Here is a 24,319-nt window from a genome sequence, read left to right on the forward strand (position 1 = left end):
AGATGCTTTCTTGTCTGACCCACAGAATGTCATACATGTTTGATATTTTCTTTCAGATCCTCAGTTACACGTGTACAGTATGTGCTCCTTAACTATGTGAGACAACAGTTCAGAGAGTTTGCATGCAGGGAAGAATCATTTTAATATGGGTGACCTATTGACCTGCTCATCTTCATGACTTCTTTGAGGAGGAGGAGGAGGACAGTGTTCCAGTTAGAGCTCCGCCCACTGAGGCTCCGGATGTGGACTTTGATGAGTACTCCGGCCATCAGACCTCAACAGAGGCCAATGAAGAAATGAGAAGACGTAAGAAGTAACCTTTCTTTACGTTATTCATACTTTTGTATACAAGTTGTATTTTACTAACAGTTTATTGGCTGTGGTTTATGTACGAAAAGTGAATGAGGACAGCCCGCACTGTTACAGTACATGTGTCTGTAGCAACTTACAGTTATTGGCAGTTTTACTTCATAAGAATCTGATTGGTCAGACCTGTTGATGATGTCATATGCTGTGTACAGGGCCACACCAGACAGAGGAGCCAGAGGAGAGATCAGGAGATGTAAGTTCAGATTTGGGCTTTCTCACCTGTCTTTCACTTTCTTTCTTTCTTTCTTTCTTTCTTTCTTTCTTCCTTTCTTTCTTTCTTTCTTCCTTTTTTTAACAGTCTTTGTTCTTTTGAATTTGAATTTCCAGGGTCGTGTCAGATATGGGTTAAAAGGAGAACGTGGAGATCCTGGACCGAGAGGCCCACCTGGTCCTCCGGGCCCCACCCCTCTACCTGGGCTGGTTCAGCCTGGAACAAGAGGGACACAAGGACCACCAGGCACCCCTGGATCCCCAGGACTGTCAGGCCGAGATGGACAGAAGGTGTGAGCCAACGCGATAGTGTTTTTGTGTGTGTGTGTTTGTGTTTGTGTTTGTGTTGCTATCAGTTTATAAACCTCTGATTTCATAGGATTTCGTCCTGATCCTTAATCCTTCTCTCTCTTCACAGGGAGACAGAGGTCATAAAGGGGATCCAGTAAGTTATTCATCTCTTCTTCGCTATGCTTTATATGACATGTAATAACTTAACTGTGCTTTACACCCAGGGTCAGAGAGGATCTCAGGGATTTCCAGGTTTGGCTGGAGAAGCTGGAACTAAAGGAGATAAGGTATATGGCTTAAGCAAACAAGTTGCAATCACTTTGACTGTATGTCACCAAATATACTGTAAATTGTTTCATCCTTTCCTCTTCCTCTTACATTCCCTCTGTACAGGGAGACCCAGGAGTTGGTGTACCGGGCCCTCCCGGCCTCCCTGGGCCTCCTGGACCCCCCAGATCACGCAGTGTACCGGTGTGTATCACAGTTTATGCCTTCACTCTGTCTTATCGTGGCACACGTGGGAAGAAATCAGCATGTAGTAAAGATATTGGCGGGTCACCCTGAGTGAAGGATGAGATGTTTGGTCAGTGTGTTTGTGTCTTTTCCTTGTTACAGTATGGAGCAGATGCACTGGGTTCTGGGTTTGAAGACCTGGACAGTGACACTGAACTCATCAGGGTAAGAGAAAGGCTGCAGAGATGGACGGAGTCGTCTCTGCTCAGTGGAAATAATACAAATTCTCTTTCCATTAGGGTCATCCTGGTCCACCAGGGCCTCCAGGACCTCCTGGTCCTCCTGGACGTCTGTCGTCATCTGACACAGCTGAAGGCTTCTCTCCAGGGCATGCTGGACCACCTGGTATCCCTGGCAACGAAGGGCTCCCAGGCAAACCTGGAATATCAGTGAGTTACCCAGATTAAAGATACTCAACTTTCAGTTATATTTGTTTTCAAATAAAAAAGTAAGACCTGCAAATCTGTGGGTTTATTTTCATTGTAAATAATTTGCCATGTCTAAATGTATTGTTATTGTAGTTATTGTTATGAATTACAGTAATTCTTCACATAGGGGTATGTAGAGCCCGCTTTTAAGATCTACAGGCACACATTTCCTCAATCAGAGTTCAAGTACACAGTTTTAAAACACGGAATACTTGATCCAACATTGTCAGAATGACAATGGGCAAATTAATTACTGGATTAAATACTAGATCTAATCAACAGATCTATAAAACTGAGTTCTACCAACAACGTAATTAGTGAACCCAGAGTTTATTAAAAGAGTGTTTTAAAGACTTACCCACTGGCCCCTGTACCAGCTCTTCTCATAGTAAAGTCCATTCAAGTCGATGACCAATCCAAAAGAATGGAGCCCAAAAGGATGCTTTGTTTTGTCTTTTTTTTCAGTGACATTATTTATATGCAAATTCATTGTCTGTCCCTTTATGTTTTACTCACTGTGTTGCTGTATTTCTGTCTTTATTGTCATTGTGTATTCTGTCTTTCTTCTTCTCCATCTTCCCTTCCCAATTCAAATTTACCTAGTTTGTTTCTCCTCAAATCATATTGCAGTGATGAATATTTGTACGTGTCACAGCCAATGACCAGCCTGTGTTTTATCCTCCCTTTACCTCTGTTTTGTCACCCCTCCTTAATTATTCTCACCCTCCATTCCTTCTCCTCACCTAATCTTTATTCTGCCCCCTCCTGATTCTTCGGCTCCACTCCTTCCACCTCCTCCTCCCCACTTCTTGTTTCAGATGTTTGAGGATTGGTTTAGTGGTTCTGGGTCTGACGGTTCAGGTTTGAGCTCAGAGTCGTCCTTTGACCTTGGCTCTGGTTTAAGTTCTGGCTTCAGTTCTGTCCAATCCGGCTTTGCCTCTGGTTCTGGGCTTAACTTTGAGTCTGCCTGGGGTTCAGGCGAGGTATATTTTCCTGGTTTGCTTGGTTCAACCAGCAAACGATTAAAGTCAGAATTACAGTCAAACGCCTGAGTAATGAAGAAGCATTCTTATGTATTATTAAGTTATTTAAATGTTGACCTTAGACAATCAGTTGTGCTTTTATCTTGTTACAACAGTGAGACCCATGATAAGGACCAACTTTAGCTCACTGCCTCAATACTCAGGCGAATGACTGTACATTATCTCCAACCATGTTTTCTCGATTGCGTGTGGCCTGCGTGTGTGTGTGTGTGTGTGTGTGTGTGTGTGTGTGTGTGTGTGTGTGTGTGTGTGTGTGTGTGTGTGTGTGTGTGTGTGTGTGTGTGTGTGTGTCAGTCAGTGTGTGTGTCTGTGTGTGTGTCTGTGTGTCTGTCTCTCTGTCTCTCTGTCTCTCTGTCTCTCTGTCTCACTGCTTTCTGTGCCCTGATAATCCCCCTTGGCAGCCAGTGTTACTGTTTGCACACATTATGACCTGCAATTAGTTTCGGTTCATTTGCTTTCCGTGCTAATGTTGTCATTGCCAAGTGAAACATTTCAGCATTACGTTTCACTTTTCACAGTGAATGAACTGAACTTACCTGCTGTACAACCTCAGCTTCAGTGCTATTTTGCTTTTTTCCCCATACAACATGGAAAAGGAACAAATCTGCCTTTTCACTCATCTGTTGTATTTTCTTTTTGTATACTTCTGTATGTTGGCTGTTCTCAGTCAATGCAAATACCAAGTTACACTGATTAGTTAGTGCATTTATCAGTCAAACTTTATTACTAATGGATACTTTATTTTTACAAAATAATCCTGGAACAGCTTCTGCGTTTTCAAGTTATGAAATAACAAGAGTGCAAGGCCCCTACGCCTCACCGAACAATAGTGTTGGATTAAGCAACATACATACGCTGAAGACAATTTTGTTATTCTAGAGCAGGGGATGACAACCTTTTGATATGAAGTGCCATTTTTACAGTTTCTTCTAAATCAGTGTGCCATATCAACGTCACCCAAGCCCAACAATGAGTACTAGCCAATCAGAGGCAGAGTTGGACATGTCTTTGTGGATGTGGATGGGGAAAAAGTAGTGATGTCCAAATAAAGCTTCATGAAGCTATATGAAGTATTTTTTCTGAGCCCACTAGATGGCACTCACTGGTCATCAAAGGGTTGAAAGCACGACAAATCGTCAGTGTTTGAGCCTTTTTCTTGAAACCAAGAGTACTGTCTTCATAAAATCAAGAAAATGCTTCATGAAGCTTCACGAGGAAAAAGCCAGTCAAACTACTGTGAATAACATGCAGTGCACCAACCAATGGCTGTGAAAGAGGTCATTTGGCATGCGCATAAGAAGCACAACATCATTTCCCCCAAAATTTCTTTCATACTTATAGTGTAGCTTAACCAATGGCACATGTTATACTGTGCCATTGGTTAAGCTACCTTGTACCAATGGTGGCACCCGTGCCAAAGGTTGCTGACCCCAGGCTTAAAGCATCAACAGGCAGATCGACTAATATCCCCACCCTTAGCCCCCAGTAGTAGATGGGTATAAGTACAGAATTTCATAAAATCAGTGTGCCTTGGAATTCAATGTTTTACTGAAGCATTAAGCTTCTGGTACGCTATGTTGCAGTTTGTACAAGATGCTGTACAGAAAGCAAGGCTGTAATTCGGTTTGATACTGCTTAGTTAAAGGAATACATTGCATTTTTAATAACTTCCTGTTAAGTGATGAGAAAACAAACAACATCTTCATCCTTGCCAACACTTACTCAACATTGTCTTCTCCAAAGCGTGAGCATGATGTATCGATGTTAATGATCTTTTGGTGAATCAGACAAATGTTGGCATGGATGTTCTTATCACTTTAGGAAACTGACTCAGTATTTCTTTACACTGACAGACTGTCACCTTCAGATTTGCTGTTGGTCCCTGTTGAAATGGCTTAAGGGTCAACAAACAGCTTAGCATTAAATTGCTCTTTTTTTTCTATATTAACATATTTTCTTTTACTTATCACTTTTTTAAAAATTGTTTACTCATGCTTGTGTCTGTCTTTGTTTGTATGTCCAGGGTTCAGCAGGAAAAGACGGGGCTCCAGGTTTACCAGGAGCTGTGGGAGAGAAGGTACCCTCCTTAAGATGAATTGTGTCCTGGGTTTTTTTTCTGGTTTTGCTTGTTGTGGTTAAGTTCAGAAGGCATTTTCCACAATTTTACCACATTTGAAGACATGGAAATGACATTGAAGCATTTATAAAAGCAGTCCAAGGTCAATTTTGCATTGAGAAGTTTGAATGGTGTAAAATATGTTGCTGAAGAAGTAATACGTCTTTCTTTCTTCCTTCTTTACATTCTTAGGGTGGTCAAGGGTTACCTGGGCCACCTGGACCAAAGGTAATATTACGTACTACTTTAGTAATATGGTACTCAACAATCAATAACCCATTTCTGGTTGTTAGGGAAGAAGAAGGACAAATCGGTGTTAACCAGTCAGCTTTTTCTCTTTATTTCTGCAGGGTGAATGTGGGTCTGTGGGTACAGCTGGGTCCTCGGGACAACCAGGTCCAAGTGGTCCACAGGGGAAGAGAGGCCCATCGGGTCCCCCAGGACCCCCTGGCCCTCCTGGGCCCTCAGGAACCAAATTCTTTGTCGAGGTGACCCAATTTTCATACCAAAGATTCACACATATCACTGTTGTTGACTAACCCATACAGACAAACTTCCATTATAATGAATTACTTTCATGATTAATAAACCAAGAAAGAGATAACAAGTTCATGTAGAGCAGATTAGAGAAAGGGATGACAGTTCAATGTGTAACATCAGACCGTATTTTTTTTTCAGGACATGGAGGGATCTGGGAAGAGCGACATGCTCATTGGAGCTGGAGTCAGAGGACCACAGGTGTGTGTGTGTGTTTGTGTGTGTGTGTGTGTGTGTGTGTGTGTGTGTGTGTGTGTGTGTGTGTGTGTGTGTGTGTTTGTGCGTGCGTGCGTGCGTGTGTTTTCCTGAAGACTGTATATATTATTTCAAGTGTTTTCTGTTATTTTACAGGGTCCCCCTGGCTTACCTGGTCCACAGGGACCTAAGGTAATCGATTCATGAAAAACCATGAAATGCATGTTTGCATAATGTAGCTGGTAATCTAGTTGTCATACGCTTTTTATTGCTCCTTCTTGCTCAGTAAGATGCTCTCTCGTGTCTTCTGTAGGGTGAGGATGGAGCCCCCGGTGCTCCAGGGCTGTCTGTCAAGGTAAGATGATTCTGATATAACACTGCTGGCGATTCCTTTGTTATATAATCTTCAGTCTTTACTATTTATATTAGGTGGTCAGTAAATGATACATTTAGGTATATTTTTGTGCTATTCCCTCAGTCTCTTTTATGATTTGAGTGTATTGATAGCAGTGATGACAATGAATGAAGCTTCATGAACCATTAGTTGTCATCTAGTGGGCTCAGAAAATAAAGAAAATGGATCATGAGGCATTATAAAGGGTCACTTGGCCATCACTAATTGACAGTAACAGTTCTGTCCTTTAAAAGCATTTCTCATCATTTAAGACGAAGAAGACATATTATGTATGCGACTCCAGTCAAACACACAACAGTGAAATCACTCTCTTCTGCCCATGCTGGGATTGCAGGGTGAGCCAGGAGACCCAGGACCAGAGGGTCTTCAGGGTCCTGCTGGACTACCAGGTGCTAGGGTAAGTAGTATGGGTTTACACAACAAATATGTGGATGATTCTTGATTTCACATTTGCAATTATTGGTTGCAAAGTCGTTTGTTTACTCGTAGAGGTGAAATGTTCAAGGTTGACCAACATAAGCTGATGTGGGCAGATGTTGATGCTCATGCACCTTGAAATATTAAAAATGTGAAACTCTCCCAGCAAATATCTGCATCAGCCATCTTTAAACAAGTTAATGTTTGAAAGGCGCATCCTGCCTACAGCACTGAACTGTTCACAAGAAATATCCCTGTTCTAGTCATCAGGGGAGGGATAATATGTTAAAATGATTTTAATAAACTCTGTTTTCAAATCACCCTTAAGCATAACATGGTTCTAGATAATGGTTAGCAACACATTAATAGGTTTTATGTCTCTTTTCTGTACCAACAGGGGGCCAAAGGAGAAAAAGGCAATGCAGGATCCAAGGTAGGGTTGAAGAAAACAGACAACATGTAGATACTTGGTTATACTGAGAAGTCTAATGCAGTCTGCACAGTTTGTTCTTCACCTTTGTGATGCTGTTTTAGGGTGAATACGGGTATATTCAGTATGAGAAAAAGAATGTGTTTTTTTGCAACCCAGTCACCAGAATCAAACATTGACATTGTTTCTGCAAACGTATTATTCTGCACTGCAAGAAGGGAGTAAAGTTAAAGTTGAAGTGTAAATCTGGTGCTTTGTTTTATGTTTAAGGACTCTTCTCATGCTGCTGCAGAGGTTCGGTGTTATTTTGAGCAGTATTAGTGGTTAAAAAAAAATGTAATGCCTTCACCGTAATGCCCCAAGCTAATCACTGTTAGCCACATCCGGCTGTTAGCGACTCTCCCAGATTTATCTGTTAATACTTCATACACAAAAAACTGTCTTGATGGCTTATTTAATGAGTGTAAGTGCCAAAAAAAGATCTATTTTACACTAGAATTACACTTTAAGTAAACTTCCTTGATTGCTTCTGGGTTAGAGTTTATATTGGTCACTATGCTTCCCTTTATTCCATTTTTATTTTAATAAATTACTAATAAGGATTTGGTGTCCTAAAGGGGGATCGAGGTGTTGATGGAGTCAGTATTCCAGGACCACCTGGACTTCCCGGACCTCCTGGACCTACCATTAATCTGCCAGATGTACGTGCATACACACACAAACATACTCACAATGACACTTTTGTTGGTTGACTGATTGGTCGACTTAAATTTCTTTAGATGATTAGTAATTTTTTATGTTTTTTTTTCTTGTGAAATTATTTATTTTCAACAAAGAAATAATAATCATGTAAACACCAGATTTAAAGTGGTGCTTTTGCATGATTCTTTGAAGAGAAAAGTTTTAAAGATCTGTAAATTAAATCAATTATTCGTTTCGTCGAGAACATCAAGAGTCTTAGTCAGGCTTTAATCAGAGACAGCCCTGGAAGTAACCTAAAATGTAACGTGATGTAACAAAAAAGTTATTGTGAGGGGAAATAAAGTGGTCCAGAGAAAAGCATTGCCATTGTGACCCTTCAGGGGCTCCATAGTTTTAAAAATATATTTTAAAAAAATGAAAATAAAAACTTTTTTTCTACGTTGATAGTTTTGTCCTTTACAGAGAACCTATTTAGATCATTTCTACAAATATATAAAAAATGGTTAAAGTGCCTACATTTACTCATTGCATATTGTGTCTACAGCTGCTGCTCAATGTCACAGACGGTATCTTCAACTTCACAGAGATCAGAGGACCACCGGGGCCCGTGGTGCGTAGCATGAAGCTTTTGTTAAGATGTTACTTGCCTCCATCTGCAAATGTTTGAATGAACAAACATTCAAACAGCTGATGATAAGAACAGAGGGTGATACATACATTACCACCATTCACATCGGTGAAATCAATGGTTCAGGGATTCTCCAGTTACATATTTAAGCTGAAATAGAATGAGGCAACACTTTATTGTAGCATCATAAATGCATTTTGACTGCTTCTCTGTTTGATGATGTTGTGTATGAGCATGTCATTAACCCAGCTTTACTGCTTTTGCTACATCTGTGTTTATGGCTGTGCATGCATGTGTGTGTTTATGTGTGTGTGCGTGCGCGCGCGTGTGTGTGTGCGTGTTGCAGGGCCCTGAAGGCTTGGCTGGCAGAGCTGGATTTCCTGTAAGAGCATTTTGCAACACTACCTTCTGCTGAGCATTTGTTTCACCTGTGGACTGTGTTTTGAATACATGTGTATTTTGCAGTTTATGAACAAAGATGCAACAACTATTTGAAGCAATGTAACTTGTTTTTTTTTCATTTTTGCTTCTGCTGTCTTTGGGATAAACAGGGTAGGTATGTTACATCCACAGATGGTGTTTTGTTTCCTTTTGGGTTACTTTGATATATTTTTTAAGCCCTTCATAAATCCAGGACCCATGACATTTTCTTTCTCATCAACCGAAGAATTTACAAAACTCCAATGTCTTCCTTTTTTCCAATCCTCCCCACTCACTCCTCACTACTCTTTCATCCGTCCACAGGGCCCAAGGGGACCAAAGGGAGACACAGGGCCTCCAGGTATCCAGGGCCCAGCAGGGTTCAAGGTGAGAACGAGACAGAATGTGGATAATAACGAATATCATCTTGCAAATAAACGACATGATGAAATATCCAAACAGATAAACATTACATTTCTGTTTCTTTGCACCAACAGGGAGAGAAGGGTGAGCCGGGGGTGACCATTGCTGCAGATGGATCCCTCTTATTGGCTCCAAAAGGCCCCCAGGGGCCCAAAGGCATTAAGGTACCGGACCTCTTACCCTTATCTGACACAGCCTTACCTTACAGGCAGACAGTAAGATCATGAGTCTGATGAATGAATCCCTGCAACATTAATGGTTGTCCTCTTTATGCCCGGGTCCCTCACTACACCACAGATACTCAGTTCTGGAAATTAATAAAGAGTTGAGGTTTAGCTGCACATAATTACAGTGCCTATAGAAAGTCTTGATTCCCTTTTGAAATATTCACTTTTATGTTTCACAGCCTTAAAATCATATTTCCCAGCGTGATTTACACATTATGCCACATTTTGTTCTGTAGGATTCAGGTCAGGGCTCTGCCTCTCTAGGACATTCACCTTCCTGTCATTTAGCCACTGTGTTGTTTTTATGGAGGTGTGTTTTGGGTCATTGTCATGATGGAAGGTGAACCACCTGCCCATTTTCAGGTGTCTAACAGAGGGCTGCAGGTTTTCCTCAAGAACTTGGAAGTACTTGCCATATGCCTTCCATTTCTTGATAGTATTATAAATGGTCCTCAGAGGGATAGTTAAAGCGATTGAAATATTTTATATTCTCCTCCTAACGTTAATTCTTTGTGTCACCATCCACTACTATGAGTTGAATCCTCAAAAAACAGCTGATTTTATTCTGAAATAATCAAAACCACCACAGTTGATGTCAGGTGGAGGCCAATTAACTTGGTGTGTAATCTGGTAGGTGATTGGTTATACCTGAGAATGTTTATAATGGTTATTCTAAAGGGACTCATCACTTTTACAACCCTGCTTTTCTAGTTTTCATTTTTTGTTAATTTTCAGAACTTTCAGGGAAAAAAATTCACTTGAATGTTGTGAGGCAAAATGTGTAAATCACGCTGGAAAAATGTTGTTATTTTGTATTATCATTTCAGGCTGTAAAACAAAAGAGTGACTAAATAAGATATAAATATAAATATATATATAAATAACTTTCTATAGATAGGATAAGACAGAAGAGGAGACTGGATGTCAATATTTCTTACCAACTCTACTGTTACAGTACATGTTAGCGCTTATATGGTTGTTGTAATTTCATAACACTGCCAAATTAAAATATTATCAACTATTGTTATATACAGAAGTCAAGGTCAAAAGTATCTGTTGGGGTATGGTGAAGATGTGAACAGTCCCTCGGGTATTCTAGAGAAACAGCTCATTCAAACCTGCAGACAGAGAAACATCCTTGTCGTATTCGTTCACAGTTTCCTGCACTGCTTTGTCATTTATAGGGTGATCGTGGCTTCCCTGGACCTACTGGACTCATGGTAAGTTCATATCAAATAAAACATTTATAACTTACTTATGTTTATTAGGACAAGCTTTACACAAATGTGGAGTTTGCATGTTCTCCCTGTGTCTGCGTGGGTTTTCTCCGGGTTCTCCGGCTTCCTCCCACAGTCCAAAGACATGCAGGTGTCTCTGTTTGTCTCTATGTGCCCTGTGATAGACTGGCGTCCTGTCCAGGGTGTACCCCGCCTCACGCCCGATGTCAGCTGGGATCGGCTCCAGCCCCCCGCGACCCCGATAGGGACAAGCGGTTGAAGATGAGATGCTTAGTGAGGGACCATAATTGATTTGTGTTTCTGTTTATTCCAGGGCCCAATAGGACCATCTGGACAAAAAGGAGAATATGGCTTCCCCGGTCGCCCAGTGAGTCCCTTTTTATTTGTTGTACATTTGTCAGGAAATGAGCTTCCCCTTTGTAGATAGAGTGTACTGAGGTGCTGGTACTCAAACTTCTATATGAACGATGCATGACCCCAATATATTCTTTATAATATATTTGTTAGTGCTAAGAAAAATAGTATTCATTCATTTGTTTTTATCTATTTTAATTCACTGATTCATTTACAGGTTCAGGGGGGGAACCTCCCACACTGCTCATGATCTGTGATTTTGATCCTCTTATTAAAATTTTATCTCTCAATGATTTCATAGATTTTTACATTTGCAGTTTTTGGTTGGTTTGTGCTTGTACTGTTAAATTATATATTGCAGATAAACCAGCACCAGTGCTTGTGGTAGTGGCTGCACATTAAAAACGCCTATTCAAGTATATGATCAAAGATATTTTATTTACACTGGTAAGAGCGCCACGTGTCGCCTCGTCAGGATCAGGAGAAGGATCGTTAGACCAAGGGTAGAAACAGGAGAGCACAGCAGTTCATGTGCTGATCAATGATGGTTCAGAAAATCAGAAGAGCTATTCCTATTTTCGTAATCATTTTCCTTCTTTTCAAACATTATCCAAAGCACCCCTGAACTGTTCATACCTTCACAAATACTGATGTGTTTCTCTTCCTGTAGGGACGGTCTGGCATGCCTGGGAGGAAAGGTGATAAAGGAGAATCTGTTGGCCTACAGGTAAGAGGAAAAGAAAAAAAACTGTGATTCTTGTTGTTTAAGTCCTTATTAATAATGCATTTGAAAATTTAAGACAGATAATAAGACACCCATTCCTGATATATGTTTCAATCTTCAGTTTAGGACGTTGGTGGTGGGGTGGGCCTTTCGTTTACGATCACTGCTTTGTCCCATCAGTTAGTTTTCACTTGATTTGAATTTTGGATATCTGTAATTCATAATCATAGTTTTGTCAGGTCAGACGCAGTTCAGTGTCTCCTCTGTTTAACCTGATCATATGACTAGTACATAGCTTGTTTGTGCTAAATGGATAACGTAAATAACTGCCTCATGACGGTATTATGGCATATCTGTGCTTCTGTACATCCTGTCTCTTGCAGATAACTCATGACTTTTTTTATGGCCTATGTGGACCCTGTTTTAGAGACCTTGTGATGAGAGAAGTTCAGAGAGGGATTGTAATGTCTAAGGCATGTTTTGTTTGGTCTAAAGACGTCACCCAACCAAGGCATAGCTCGTTCCTCCTCTAAAAGGCTGAGCACCAGTGGGCTCGGGGTCATTCCTGCTAAACTCTGAGTTTTGTGAGGAAGCAGGGGTGAACTATTTTTGTCTGCAGAAGAAAATACTTTGTCAAAATAGACCACGGAGAAAAAGCTGATCCTGTTTGTTGATCTTTATTGAAGAAATCCATTTCCACAACACACTTCACATTGAAACTGTTTGCTGTAGGACTGTCATGGGACTGTCAAATGACATGGGACAGTGACACTGATGTGGTTCTATTCTCTCTTTCAGGGACCTCCAGGTCCTCCAGGCGCACCTGGACTTCCAGGAAGAATTATTGGACTGAAAGGAGTAAGTTTCCATTGGTGGATTTTTAATTCTCTAATTGGTCATTTTTAGTTGGTGGACTGTGATGATGATGATGATGATGATGATGATGATGATGATGATGATGATGATGATGATGATGATGATGATGATGATGATGATGATGATGGTGATGATGATGATGATGATGATGATGATGATGATGATGATGATGATGATGATGATGATGATGATAATGATGATGATGATGATACACAGCCAACACTTTGCATTGCAGTACTTAAAAGGCTTGTTTTACAGACATATGTAAGGCATATCTTTAAACAAGTCCAAACAAATGCAGTGGAATATCAGAAATCCAAGAGGCTTATTTTATTAGACTTGTGAAGAGTTATGCACTGCAATTAATATTCATCCACGTATTTATTACTGTAGAAATTATAGGTGACGTAGTGGCACTAGTACTTTCACCTAATGGTAATGTTGTTGCCAAAACTTAACCGATCCCCATGTTATGGCATTAAATAGAACATTTCTTAAGATATCATAGACATTTTTGTACATACGTTTCCATAAGATATGAAGTGATTTTCTACATTCTTCATCAGAATCTTTTGAAAGATGCTGTAATCTCCTAAATCACATAAAACATGACACATACCGTGTTGGCTTTGACAGAAAAAAGGAACCCTGAGTGTTGTCTGTGGTTTTTTGTTTTTGTGTGCACTTCTTTTTGATTTTTGTCTTCATTCATGTCTTTAAAGCTCATCTACAGTTTAGTGTTTCGCTCTTCTTTGAATTTTTAAAGACAGTGTTTCCGGTGCGCCCCCGACCGCACTGCAAAAAGGGACGAGTAAGTCTGAGTCAGACCATCTGATGGTCCGTTTCATTTTGAAATCGGACCATCCGGTGGTCCTGTTAGTGTGTGGGTGTAGCAGCATGGCAGCTCTCTGGTCTGGGCTACAAATGCCCCCCCCTTTAACCTACCTATCATTCTCTCCTCTTCTCCCTCTTGGCTCTCCTGCTGTCCCAATGATCTTTCAAAAGGCTCCATGTCTGTGGTTCTGGCCCCGTTTCATCAGGCAACATCAACGTGTATTTTATTTACTTGACTTTATTTGTGGTTGGATCTACGTGCGAAAACTATTTCAGTAGTTGCAAGATTATAGATTAAAGATGCATTAGCCACCACCTGTTAAACCCAGTCTCATCACCCGTGTTGAATGTTAATGCCGGCTGTTAAAAGGGGGTCTGAATCCTGCTTGCCTCGTCTGTCTTTACCGTCCTCATCATGTCGTCCTTCTTGGGAAGAGGGAGCCCGGTGAACCTCTGACCTCAAACGTTGGCCCCGACAGGCTCTTTCGTTTTTATTTATTCCAAAGAAAAGCTCCTTTCTTCGTTGATCATACTGCGATATATGTGGTTTTTGATAAATGCGAGATGTATCAAACTTTGGACTGCCTTTCACCCCGTAGATGGAAATGTTTTCATAAATGTGCGGTCTATTCTCACGGTGCTGGGTTTCTGGGTTCTGCTTTAAAACTGTTCAGTTCTTTGGCTTCTGCCGTTTCTGTCGGCTGAATTCCAATCACGTAAGTTGGTGAAAGACTGACTGCAAACTGTGCCCATTCCTGGTTATATAAAGAATCTGTTGGAAATATTAAATCGTATTAAAATCTACCCACAAAGGTTTGATGGACATGATATGTTCTGATTGGAATTTGGGTCGTTTTTCTTCAAATGTTACTGCGTAGGTTTAAGGTGTGGTGACGGGCTCTTCTATAAATGTCAATGACACTACATTACATTTATTATCCGATTAATTATTAAGACTTTCAAAGCAAATGTCATCAATTTGTGAGCAACCACACATTTTCTCAAATCTCTCACTTCCCACCACTGTTAAGGTTCCTGTAAACAGGGGAAGTAGCCAGAGGGTTCACAAGTACAGTGCCTATAGAAAGAAAGGACACCCTTTTGAAATAGTCACTTTTTTTGTTTTGCAGCCTGAAATGATGATACATTAAAAAAAAAGAAATTCCAGCGGGATTTACACATTTTGCCTTACAACATGCAAGTGAAATTTTTGGTTTTCAAAATTTCTAAAAAATAATAAAAAAGGAAAAACTAGAATAGCAGGGTTGAAAAAGTGATAAGTCCCTTTAGAATAAACATTCCCAGGTATAACCAATGACCTTCCAGATCACACACCAAGTTAGTTTGCTACCACCTGACATCAATTGTGGTGTTTTTGAGTCCACTCCTAGTCGTGCATGGTAACACAAAGAATTCACCATAGTTGGACATATGCTTTCAAAAGACCTCCAGGATAAAGTTGTTGATAGGCACAAGGTAGGAGAAGGATATAAAAAGATTACAAATGCTTTAACTATCCCTCTGAGGACCGTTCAGAGTATTGTCCAGAAGTGGAAGGCATATGGATCCACCCAGACCTTGTCTAGATCGGTCAACACAGCGGCTAGAGGACAGGAAGGTGAATGTCCTAGCGTGGCCGAGTCAGAGCCCTGACCTGAATCCTACAAAACATCTGTGGATGGACTTAAAGAGTGCAGTCCATCTCCGCTCACCACAGAATTTGACTGAACTCGAACAGTTCTGCAGGAAAAATGGGGAAATATTTCCAATCCAGGTGCACAAAGCTGGTAGAGACAGATCCAAACAGACAATGGCTGTAATTAAAGCAAAAGGTGCCTCAACACCAAAGTATTAAATCTGGGGACTCATCACTTTTCCAACCCTGCTATTCTAGATTTTTATTTTTCATTCATTTTCAGAAATATTGAAAGAAATATTATATGTAAAAAATATTTTTTACTTGACTTTTGTAAGGCAAAATGTGTAAAAAATGCTGGAAAAATATACATTTTTATGTATTATCATTTTAGGCTGCAAAACAAAAAAGTGACTATTTCAAAAGGGTATCATAACTTTCTATAGGCACTGTGCGTTTGTTTATTTTCCGTTGCTATGATCTTGTATTAATACTTAATAATATGAGGGCAACATAGACACTAAATTAATCCATATCACAGTTTCATACAAATGTGGGATTTGTCTGCCCTTTTAGGGTCAGCCTGTGTACAAATCATCCCAGGCTGACGGTTGAGTGTTTGTTTAACGTCCTCTAAATGAGATAGTTCTCACTGTGAGGCGAGTTGTGTTGTGACATGAGCTTCCAGCAAGTCACAGACAGTAACTTACTGTAAAACACCTTCACCCATGATGAAACTGTTTTAACCCTGTCCCTAACCTTGTGTCATTTAACCATCACAGGTTACACGTGCTGCTGCTGCTGTCTCAAGCATGCATCCCTTGTATTTAACAGGTGTTTTTACAGTGCTGACAGTTTTAACGAGTCACTTCTGTGTCGTTTTTGAAATTATGACCCAAGTTTAACCATTTTAACATTCTTTACAGATGTAAAAGAATACATTTAATCAGTGTGTTCAGCAGTCTGTACACTGTGCACATGCCTGCTGTCGCAAACATGCTAGTATCCATGTTGTGTTTACGTGTGTGTGTGTGTGTGTGTGTGTGTGTAGGAGTCAGGGACAGGGGGAGACTCATTTGGTGCTAAAGGAGACAAAGGAGATGTGGGATTACCAGGAGAGCCAGGCACACCTGGTAAGACCTATACAACATTGAATGTAAATGTAAATGTCTTCTCATTTACTGCCATTGATGAGCTCTCTCACCCAACACCCGGGTCCCAGTTTAACACAAACTGATCAAACCTAATTTTTTTTTTTTTTTTAAAGGTAAATAACTGCCACAACTCCTGTCATTTACTTATTGTCCTTTTTCTTCTCAGCACCAGGGTTTCCAGATGGGATTGTGGTGAGTACGGATTCATCATACACTGCAGATATAATAGGAAATAAGGAAATATCCTAAAAAAGTCCTAGTATACAGTAGTGTGCAGTATACTTTAGTTTGATTTTCATAAACGTGAACTCACGGATTGAAAGAGAAAAATATCAGAGGAAGGCGTCAATATTGGCAATGAAATAAGCTTCTTGATATCTTTAAACAGCACGTAGTTGATCTTCAGGCTCTTTGTATCTGTCAGGGTGCCAGAGGTGATCAGGGACACCAAGGTCTGAAGGGAGAGAAGGGTGACAGTGGCCTGCCTGGTCCTCCGGGACTGCCTGGGAGGTCAGGACTTGTGGTGAGTTCCTTTTATTTTTTTTTTAAAGATTATTTTTGGGCATTTTTCAAGACTTTATTATATAGGAAAGACAGGAAATGGAGTGAGAGAGAGGGGGAGACATGCAGCAAAGGGCCGCAGGACGGAGTCGAACCACTCTGCATGAATGTGAATGAATCATTTTAATCTTCAGATCCTGAACACATTTGAGTTTACTGCTGATGCATATCTTTGAGGTTCGACCCAAAATTCAGAAATCAAAATCAATCATTACCAGATCGTTTAGTCTCTTTATATGTTCCTGTAGGGTCCAAAAGGTGAGTCCATCGTGGGTCCTCCAGGACCTGTTGGTCCTATGGGTCAGCCTGGAGCCCCTGGTGTCGGACGACCTGGTACCCGAGGGCCCCCTGGCCCCGCTGGACCCCCTGGACCCTCTGGACTCCCAGTTGCATATGGATCGAGTATGTGAATGTGTAAAGAGATGGAGACCTCAGCATATATCCATAAAAGTTATAGATCTTATGTATTACACAAGGCTGACTGGCGTGTTTGTCTTGTTTCTGTTAATGTGTCATCATCAGGTGTAAGTATACCCGGCCCTCCTGGTGCTCCTGGCCCACCAGGATCTCCAGGATACGCCGACCTGGTAAGATACCTGCCATTGAGTTCACTTGTCTAAGACTATCTTGTACACTACAAGAAATGCACAGTATTTCCTAAATAAGAAAAGTAAGGTATAATCTGTACTGTAAACATATTGATAAAGTTAGTAGTAAAATAACGAGCCAGCATGATGTTGTGCATATTCAGGTGACCACCTACAAGACGAGCCATGCTCTGAGCAGAGAGACTCACCGGGCTGCAGAGGGAACTTTGGCCTACGTGTCCGAGAAGGGAGGAGAGCTGTACATCAGAGCACGCAACGGCTGGCGCAAGATCCAGGTGTGTATTTGCATTTTTGGTTCAATGTTTGACCGTTTAACCTAATAAAGGTGGATTTGACTGGGAATTCAACATGGGTTCACATCTGTTAAGCTGTGTGTGTGTGTGTGTGTGCGTGTGCGTGTGTGTGCGCGTTCGTGTGTGCGTGCGTTCCTCCGTTAGCTCGGAGAGTTGATCCATGCCGGACCTTCCTCCTCAGCGGGGTCCTTCAGCCGAACTGGGGAGTGGGGCCGACAACAAAAGATCCACAGCCAGGTACTCACACGCACAAACATCCACACGCAGTATTGATTTTGTAAAACATTTTTTATCATTATTACTTTTTTTTGTATAGGGTTTTGGCTCGACTAACAGTACACTGCAATCTTTTTTTATAAAAAAGTCTTAGTATAGTATGTTGTAAAAAAAAATGACACATGGTATTGATTTTGTATATTTATGTGTATTTATTGCTCAGACATTTTTATTTTACAGTTGAACTGAAATATGTTTCTGCAAACACTTTAGTTGAGAAATAGGTAACACAAAAACAAAAACCTGATTCATATTTGATCAGCGCTGCAGAACTTCATAGTTTAATTCAGGCGTTCAGAGCAGTTCTTGACACTGCGCCGGGCTTTTCCTTCAGGCGCAGCAGAACCAGGTGGAGCAGAGGAAAAATACCTTTTTTCACAGATTATCAGTCGAGTCCATGATCTTATTTTTATAGAAAGTTATCTTTTTGAGCTTTAAACATATCTTTTACATTTAAATATTTTAAATATAAACTTATTTGTGTTTGTGGAAAAGGAGCTCCAAGAGGGCAATAGAGGATATCAGCCCATCTATAACGTACTACCACAGACCTTCAACTCCGTACCTGGGGTGAGTGGAACACACACACGCAGGCAGGCAGGCACGCACACAACACTAGTGCAACACAAGCTCATTTTCAATTCTGGCGCACCTGACTGCTGCCAGATCTCTGATGAATAATGTGGCAGATTTGGACCAAGCGTATTTTCTTTTTCCCAGCTCCATCTGGTAGCATTGAACTCCCCACTGAAAGGGGACATGCGTGGCATCCGAGGTGCAGACTTCCAGTGCTACCAGCAGGCACGCTCCATGGGGCTAACAGCCACCTACAGGGCCTTCCTGTCCTCACACCTGCAGGACCTGGCGACCATTGTGAGGAAGGCGGACCGCAATGACATGCCTGTGGTTAATCTCAGGGTGAGGACACATTTATTTTTTACATTTTACCATTTTGTTTAAAGATAATACGGATTCAGCTAAATTTAAAAAAAAATAGAAGTAGGTCAATGATGGAGTTTACTGTTTTTCTTGCAATATTTCTGAATGTTAAAATGTTTTTCACTGACATTAAGACGACACCCGCTGTGTTCCTCCAGATTTATTGTTATACCGAAATCATAACAGAAGATATGTTCATGTTGAAATCCCCTTGAGGTTCATCCTTCTCTCCTCACAGGGCGAAGTGTTGTTCAGTAGCTGGATGTCCATCTTCTCTGGAAATGGAGGCACATTTAACCCGTCCACACCCATCTACTCCTTTGATGGACGTAACGTGATGACTGAGTCAGCATGGTGAGTGTGAGTGTGTGTGTGAGTGTGCGTGTGTGCGTGCGTGCATATAAGCAAGCACACTACCTTTTTAATAAAGTTTACTGTATATACATACGGGAGCCGCAACGAGAGATAACGTACTTCCATGCCCGTCGCACACTGTGTGTGTTGTTCAACAAAGAAACTGTAGCAAAACGATGCACGAAATGGCAAAGTTTTGTACACAGACTCAGAGAGAGAGAACAGCAGCGGTGGTCGAGTGAGCTAGAGAGTGAGTGAAGAGAGAGAGCGGCGTTGGACAGAACAAAGCAGGGAGTCGGAGAATGAAAATACAGTCTTTACTCAGTTGAGTCACGACAATGCAACTGTAGCAAGTATCTCACTATCAGTGTAATTCATGTTTTAGACGCTACAAACTAACCCAGCTAGGTACAGAGAGTGGTTGCTATGGAGACATTACACCCAAATGATACGCCGCCTAGTCTTGTCGCATTGGTGTAAACAGGCAGGTTTCAGAACGGTAGTTGCACGTTTCAACTTACCTCTTTGCAAATCTTTGGTGTGAACAGAGCTTACCCGTGTGACCTCCACTCACTAAGCTCCTCCCCCTCCTTCTCCAGGCCAGAGAAGCTGGTATGGCACGGCTCCAATGCGATGGGCATCCGCCTGACCACTAACTACTGCGAGGCGTGGAGGACGGCCGACATGGCGGTGACGGGCCAAGCTGCGCTGCTGCAGACAGGACGACTGTTAGGCCAACACACCCGCTCCTGCTCCAACCACTACATAGTGCTGTGTATAGAGAACACGTACGTGGGCACCGCGCATCAAAAGAGGACCTGAGGAGACACACACTCTCTCTCACACAAACACACATGCAGGCGTGCTGAAAGTGCAGAGTAGAATATGTGACACAGTGCACATGGATTTGAATTTGAATGGGAAACACATGCAGGCACATATCCACATTGGGATGATATAAATCGCTGCGTCAAAATTACATTTAAGTACACAGACAGAAGGCACTTGTTCAACTCGGCAACTGTTCGTTCAGCACATGCAGATAAATACAAGCCTGCACTCGAGCACACGCAACATACAGATCACACACACGTCTGAGTGCCTTTCACTTTGTTTAGTTTCATCTCAAATGAAATCCATCACTTCGTAGTGTCGCCACACATCCGTCCCAGTCTAGATTTGAATGATTTAAATTCACCATGAACGTGTAACAGCGCAGCAGCAGCATCACACAGGACATTTACAGTTGGTGCTGTTAAAGTGAGAGACGAGCCTGGATATCAGGTGCCGACACGAGCTGATCTGAGCACAGCTGAATCACAGACCATGCCAGTGCAAAGTTTGATCTTCTTAACTACTCAACTGTTTTTCAAAAGTATTTTTTCTTCACTTCCATGCAGCCATCGGTTTCCATCCATTTCTCTACAGTGTCACATTTGCATTATATGGACCTTCTCAAAGATGTAAACATAAACATCCAAAACAGTCCTGGTTTATTTCCTGTTGCAGTGAATGTGAATGACATCAGCCAACAGGAAGTTAACAAGGAACACGGCTGTTGCCTATAAATGGAACTTGTTGAAAAGGTCTATATTGATTTCAGTGTTGTTTCTGTCGCACAGTGATGCAGTTTAGGAATAGACTTTTGTTTTTTTGGTCAATGCATCGCCTCATAACAAGAACATATTCTGACAAAAGTAACAGAGCGCTGCAGGTACGACATACAAGTTTCAAAATTCACGAGTGGGGTACTAAGTGATGTGTTTCATATTTCACACAGATCCTATTTCATGCAGCTAAAACAAAAACCCATTCAAAGAAAGCTTTGAGACGAGGGAAGCAGAAGTGACAACAATGCAAACTCACGTCCAGGTTATACAGTAGGACTCCTTCCTGCATTCTCTACGCTTACTCAATGTTCACTGTGATGGATTAAACACCTAGAACAAATCTGACACATTGTTTCCATATAGGGAAAGGGATGAAAACCACTGGCTCAGAACGTCTTAAATACGACAAAATGGTGTCAAATACACAGGATGATTAATGATTTGTGGTAAATGGAATTATGGAACAAGATTTTGGATTAAACGTGGTCCATTTACAAACTCCAACCTCATATCCAAACATGACAGTGTTGTAGTTTAGACCCATGTGTGTTGTGTCAAAATGTGTTGTGCTGTTGTGAGGAGACACTGCAGAACAGACTTCAGGCTACGCAAGAAATAAAATGAGGTGTGAGTTATTTAGGACGATGTTTTGAGGCTAGCAACATTCTGTATTACTGACTTTGTCAACAAACCCCATGAAAAGATCAAAACCAGGAGTTTTAGCAAACTTTGCTCCAACAGGAGGAAGATGCATTTGTTTGCGACTAGTTTCAGTTGTGGATTATTACAATTTTGGGGCTCTAGTGAGGATGCACAGCGGCAGGACGCTGTATGGGACTGAATCAAAACAGTGTGAGATCCCTGTACTGAGGGAACATGTCACTGTTCAGTGTAACAGTGATGTGTTTTCTAGAGTTTATGGGCAGAAATGGAGCTCTATGGCACAGTGGCTTATGTGCACACACACGCACGCACACACGCGCACACACACGCACAATAATTCAATCAATTAATTCCTGGTTTTGATCTTTAAATAGGATTTGTTAACAGAGAAAATTCACCAGATTTTCATTTGAAAACATAATGCACACATGTTACGACGTATTTCTTTAATCACGCATTTTATCTGAGAGCCCCTCTGATGTCAGACGTAAGTGACCATGTCATACTGCCATATCTTAGATGTAAATACACTGTATGTGAATAATGTCCTCCTAGCAAGTCAACCGATCACAGCATCGCTCAAGTTCCTCCATTTTTTCCCCAGGCCACTGAAAAGCCAAAAAAATCCGTCTGGAGTAAACCAAAAAAACATTTTACCACTAAGTTCCTCTCTAATTGTTGAAGCTACAGATATGGAACAAATATTAAAGAGAGTATGGCGCCTTCTGCTGAAAATGTGTCGACTCACCAGCTTTGTCGCGTTATGTTGCATCAGTTGAGGGCATCCACTAATTGGCATCCCATAATCCAATATTAAAGATTGATCGTCTTTCCTGTTTTCTGCTGAACTTTAGTCCTGCTGCTTAATAAATGATTTGAAAGCTAGTGTCAACATTAACATCCGTGCTTTAGCGTTAGTATTAGAGGTGAAATCAGTGTTTATTAATTTATACAGTAGCAGGACATAGTGAGAGAATCTAGTGAGGTCACTTTCAGATTTTGATGAAGTTGGAACATGTATGTATATAAATGTGTGTGTGTGTGTGTGTGTGTGTTGTTACTGTCCAAATGTTTTTGTTCTTTACTCCGTAGAGGTAGGTTTTATATGACACACACTAAATGACTGAAGATTTTCTCTCACCAGACGTGGGTTGAGATGTTACAGGGCTGCCTGGCTCAGAGGCAAAGACAGTTTGAAATGTTTTGTCTTCCTGATGTCTGATTATGATGATTATGATTATAACTCTTCAAACAAAACTTCTAGGAAACGAGAATGTTTGTTGACTGACTGGTGCTCACTGAATAAATGTCTTATTTTGTGTTTGTTTTTTTAACGCAGTGACTCCTTTAGTGTCCTTCTTTACGTTCATCTAAACCTTTAAATGTGTCGTTTTGTTTTTAATTTGCAGTTAAAAGTTACAGTTTAAATCTTATTGGCAGATATGAAGAAAAGCTGTTTTTTTTTTATTATTAAGCAGGTGCAAAGCGTATTCAGAAACAGTGGCGTTACAGTCGTTCCCCAGCTGCAAAGACAGTGTTGAGACGTCAAGAGCACAGATGCAGGAAACCCGGAAACACTGACCAATCAGAGCACAGTGGGCTTTTTCAGGAGGGGGCTTAAAGAGACAGGTGCTTTAACGGAGCGTTTCAAACGGAGGGCAAATACAAAAAGGCAGGATGAGAAAAATAATAATGTGTTTTGAATAGCAAAGCCTGTAAACATGTTCGAGTAGAAACCCAAAATAATATGAACCTGAAGATGAGCAGAATATGGCTCCTTTAAAGTGGCGCTGTGGAGGATTTAATGGCATCTAGTGGTAAAGTGCAGATTGACCTCACCGGTCCAGTAAGAGAACATTCAGCGGCCTTTGTTTGTCCTTTCTGGGTTACTGTAGAAACATGCAACACGACGGGCTCCTTGGAGTGGATGTGAATGGCTCATTCTAGACCAGGGGTCTGCAACCTTTACAATCAAGAGCCATTTCCCCGTGTTCCACCAAATAAAATGTGTCCTGAGCCGCACAGCTTATAACGTTTTATATATAGTTACATGATATATACAAAAAACTATAGTTTTTATATTTTTGGCATTTTTTTTTTAATTATAGAACGACAATAAAGAAAACTTAACATTTTTATTCCTATTATTACCCATTTGAAAATGTATTTGTTTGTAATTTCTCACCACATGGTTAGAATATTGACAGTGCGGGTCATAACTCAAGATTAGCCACCTGCGCTGAGCCGTAGATGTAAGATGTGACGCATATTTTAGTTTCACATATTTTTTTTAAAAATCACCTTGAACTCCAAGAGAACAGGTGCTCCCTTCGAAAGATTGTCCAACACTAGTCTTAGCTGCAGGTGATTATACACGAAGGAAACATAGCCTATATCCCATTTCTCCCTAAATCCTGCAAACTACACTATCAGAGTTTCAGCAGTATTTTGCTTTCTTAGAATTGTTTTTTTGTAGGATCTCTAAATTTTATGTTGCACTTTCATGAATTTAAAGTCAAATGATGTGACATTAAACACCATACTATGAATTTTTAACATATGGACTACTTGATGTCTTTCCCCTACCTTTCCTGGTGCAGGGCGGGGCTGTGCAGCAGAGGGAAGGCCCTGTGGGCGTAGCTTGTGTTCAGGTCTTTACTGTGCCTTTATCCTGTTCTATGAAGTTTTCGTCATAGAAATGAATGAAATGCTGCAGTAATCCGTCTACGGTTTTCATAAGCAATGTTAAATCAATTAAAAAAAACCTAATTCAACAAAAGAATTTGAGAAAAAATACCCGTCAGTGAGTTTCTGATGCTAAAAAGAAGCAGCACA

At 41.0% G+C, this 24,319-nt stretch overlaps 1 protein-coding gene across 4 annotated transcripts in view; it reads left to right on the forward strand.

Moving 5' to 3' along the window:
* The window catches only part of col15a1b (collagen, type XV, alpha 1b), a 55,638-nt gene extending 32,933 nt beyond the window's left edge, over positions 1 to 22,705 (forward strand). The window contains exons 8-44 of one of the 4 annotated variants that reach the window (XM_083929111.1): positions 189 to 306; positions 522 to 562; positions 697 to 870; positions 998 to 1,024; positions 1,095 to 1,157; positions 1,264 to 1,341; positions 1,486 to 1,548; positions 1,623 to 1,772; positions 4,878 to 4,931; positions 5,163 to 5,198; positions 5,321 to 5,458; positions 5,649 to 5,708; positions 5,859 to 5,894; positions 6,016 to 6,057; positions 6,452 to 6,514; positions 6,932 to 6,967; positions 7,582 to 7,665; positions 8,211 to 8,276; positions 8,641 to 8,676; positions 9,039 to 9,101; positions 9,212 to 9,301; positions 10,549 to 10,584; positions 10,916 to 10,969; positions 11,627 to 11,683; positions 12,479 to 12,538; positions 13,323 to 13,367; positions 16,078 to 16,159; positions 16,347 to 16,372; positions 16,605 to 16,703; positions 16,990 to 17,143; positions 17,264 to 17,328; positions 17,493 to 17,624; positions 17,787 to 17,879; positions 18,414 to 18,488; positions 18,639 to 18,836; positions 19,096 to 19,211; positions 19,811 to 22,705. In XM_083929111.1, the coding sequence (XP_083785237.1) occupies positions 189 to 306; positions 522 to 562; positions 697 to 870; positions 998 to 1,024; positions 1,095 to 1,157; positions 1,264 to 1,341; positions 1,486 to 1,548; positions 1,623 to 1,772; positions 4,878 to 4,931; positions 5,163 to 5,198; positions 5,321 to 5,458; positions 5,649 to 5,708; positions 5,859 to 5,894; positions 6,016 to 6,057; positions 6,452 to 6,514; positions 6,932 to 6,967; positions 7,582 to 7,665; positions 8,211 to 8,276; positions 8,641 to 8,676; positions 9,039 to 9,101; positions 9,212 to 9,301; positions 10,549 to 10,584; positions 10,916 to 10,969; positions 11,627 to 11,683; positions 12,479 to 12,538; positions 13,323 to 13,367; positions 16,078 to 16,159; positions 16,347 to 16,372; positions 16,605 to 16,703; positions 16,990 to 17,143; positions 17,264 to 17,328; positions 17,493 to 17,624; positions 17,787 to 17,879; positions 18,414 to 18,488; positions 18,639 to 18,836; positions 19,096 to 19,211; positions 19,811 to 20,033 (3,033 nt within the window). In that variant the 3' untranslated portion in view covers positions 20,034 to 22,705. The remainder of the gene's footprint in view (positions 1 to 188; positions 307 to 521; positions 563 to 696; positions 871 to 997; positions 1,025 to 1,094; positions 1,158 to 1,263; positions 1,342 to 1,485; positions 1,549 to 1,622; positions 1,773 to 4,877; positions 4,932 to 5,162; positions 5,199 to 5,320; positions 5,459 to 5,648; positions 5,709 to 5,858; positions 5,895 to 6,015; positions 6,058 to 6,451; positions 6,515 to 6,931; positions 6,968 to 7,581; positions 7,666 to 8,210; positions 8,277 to 8,640; positions 8,677 to 9,038; positions 9,102 to 9,211; positions 9,302 to 10,548; positions 10,585 to 10,915; positions 10,970 to 11,626; positions 11,684 to 12,478; positions 12,539 to 13,322; positions 13,368 to 16,077; positions 16,160 to 16,346; positions 16,373 to 16,604; positions 16,704 to 16,989; positions 17,144 to 17,263; positions 17,329 to 17,492; positions 17,625 to 17,786; positions 17,880 to 18,413; positions 18,489 to 18,638; positions 18,837 to 19,095; positions 19,212 to 19,810) is intronic. The other 3 variants (XM_083929112.1, XM_083929110.1, XM_083929109.1) reach the window with 3 other exon arrangements.
* The last annotated feature ends 1,614 nt before the right edge of the window (positions 22,706 to 24,319 follow it).

The sequence above is a fragment of the Echiichthys vipera genome (assembly GCF_963691815.1).
Source record: "Echiichthys vipera genome assembly, chromosome: 15".
Lineage (NCBI taxonomy): Eukaryota > Metazoa > Chordata > Actinopteri > Perciformes > Trachinidae > Echiichthys > Echiichthys vipera.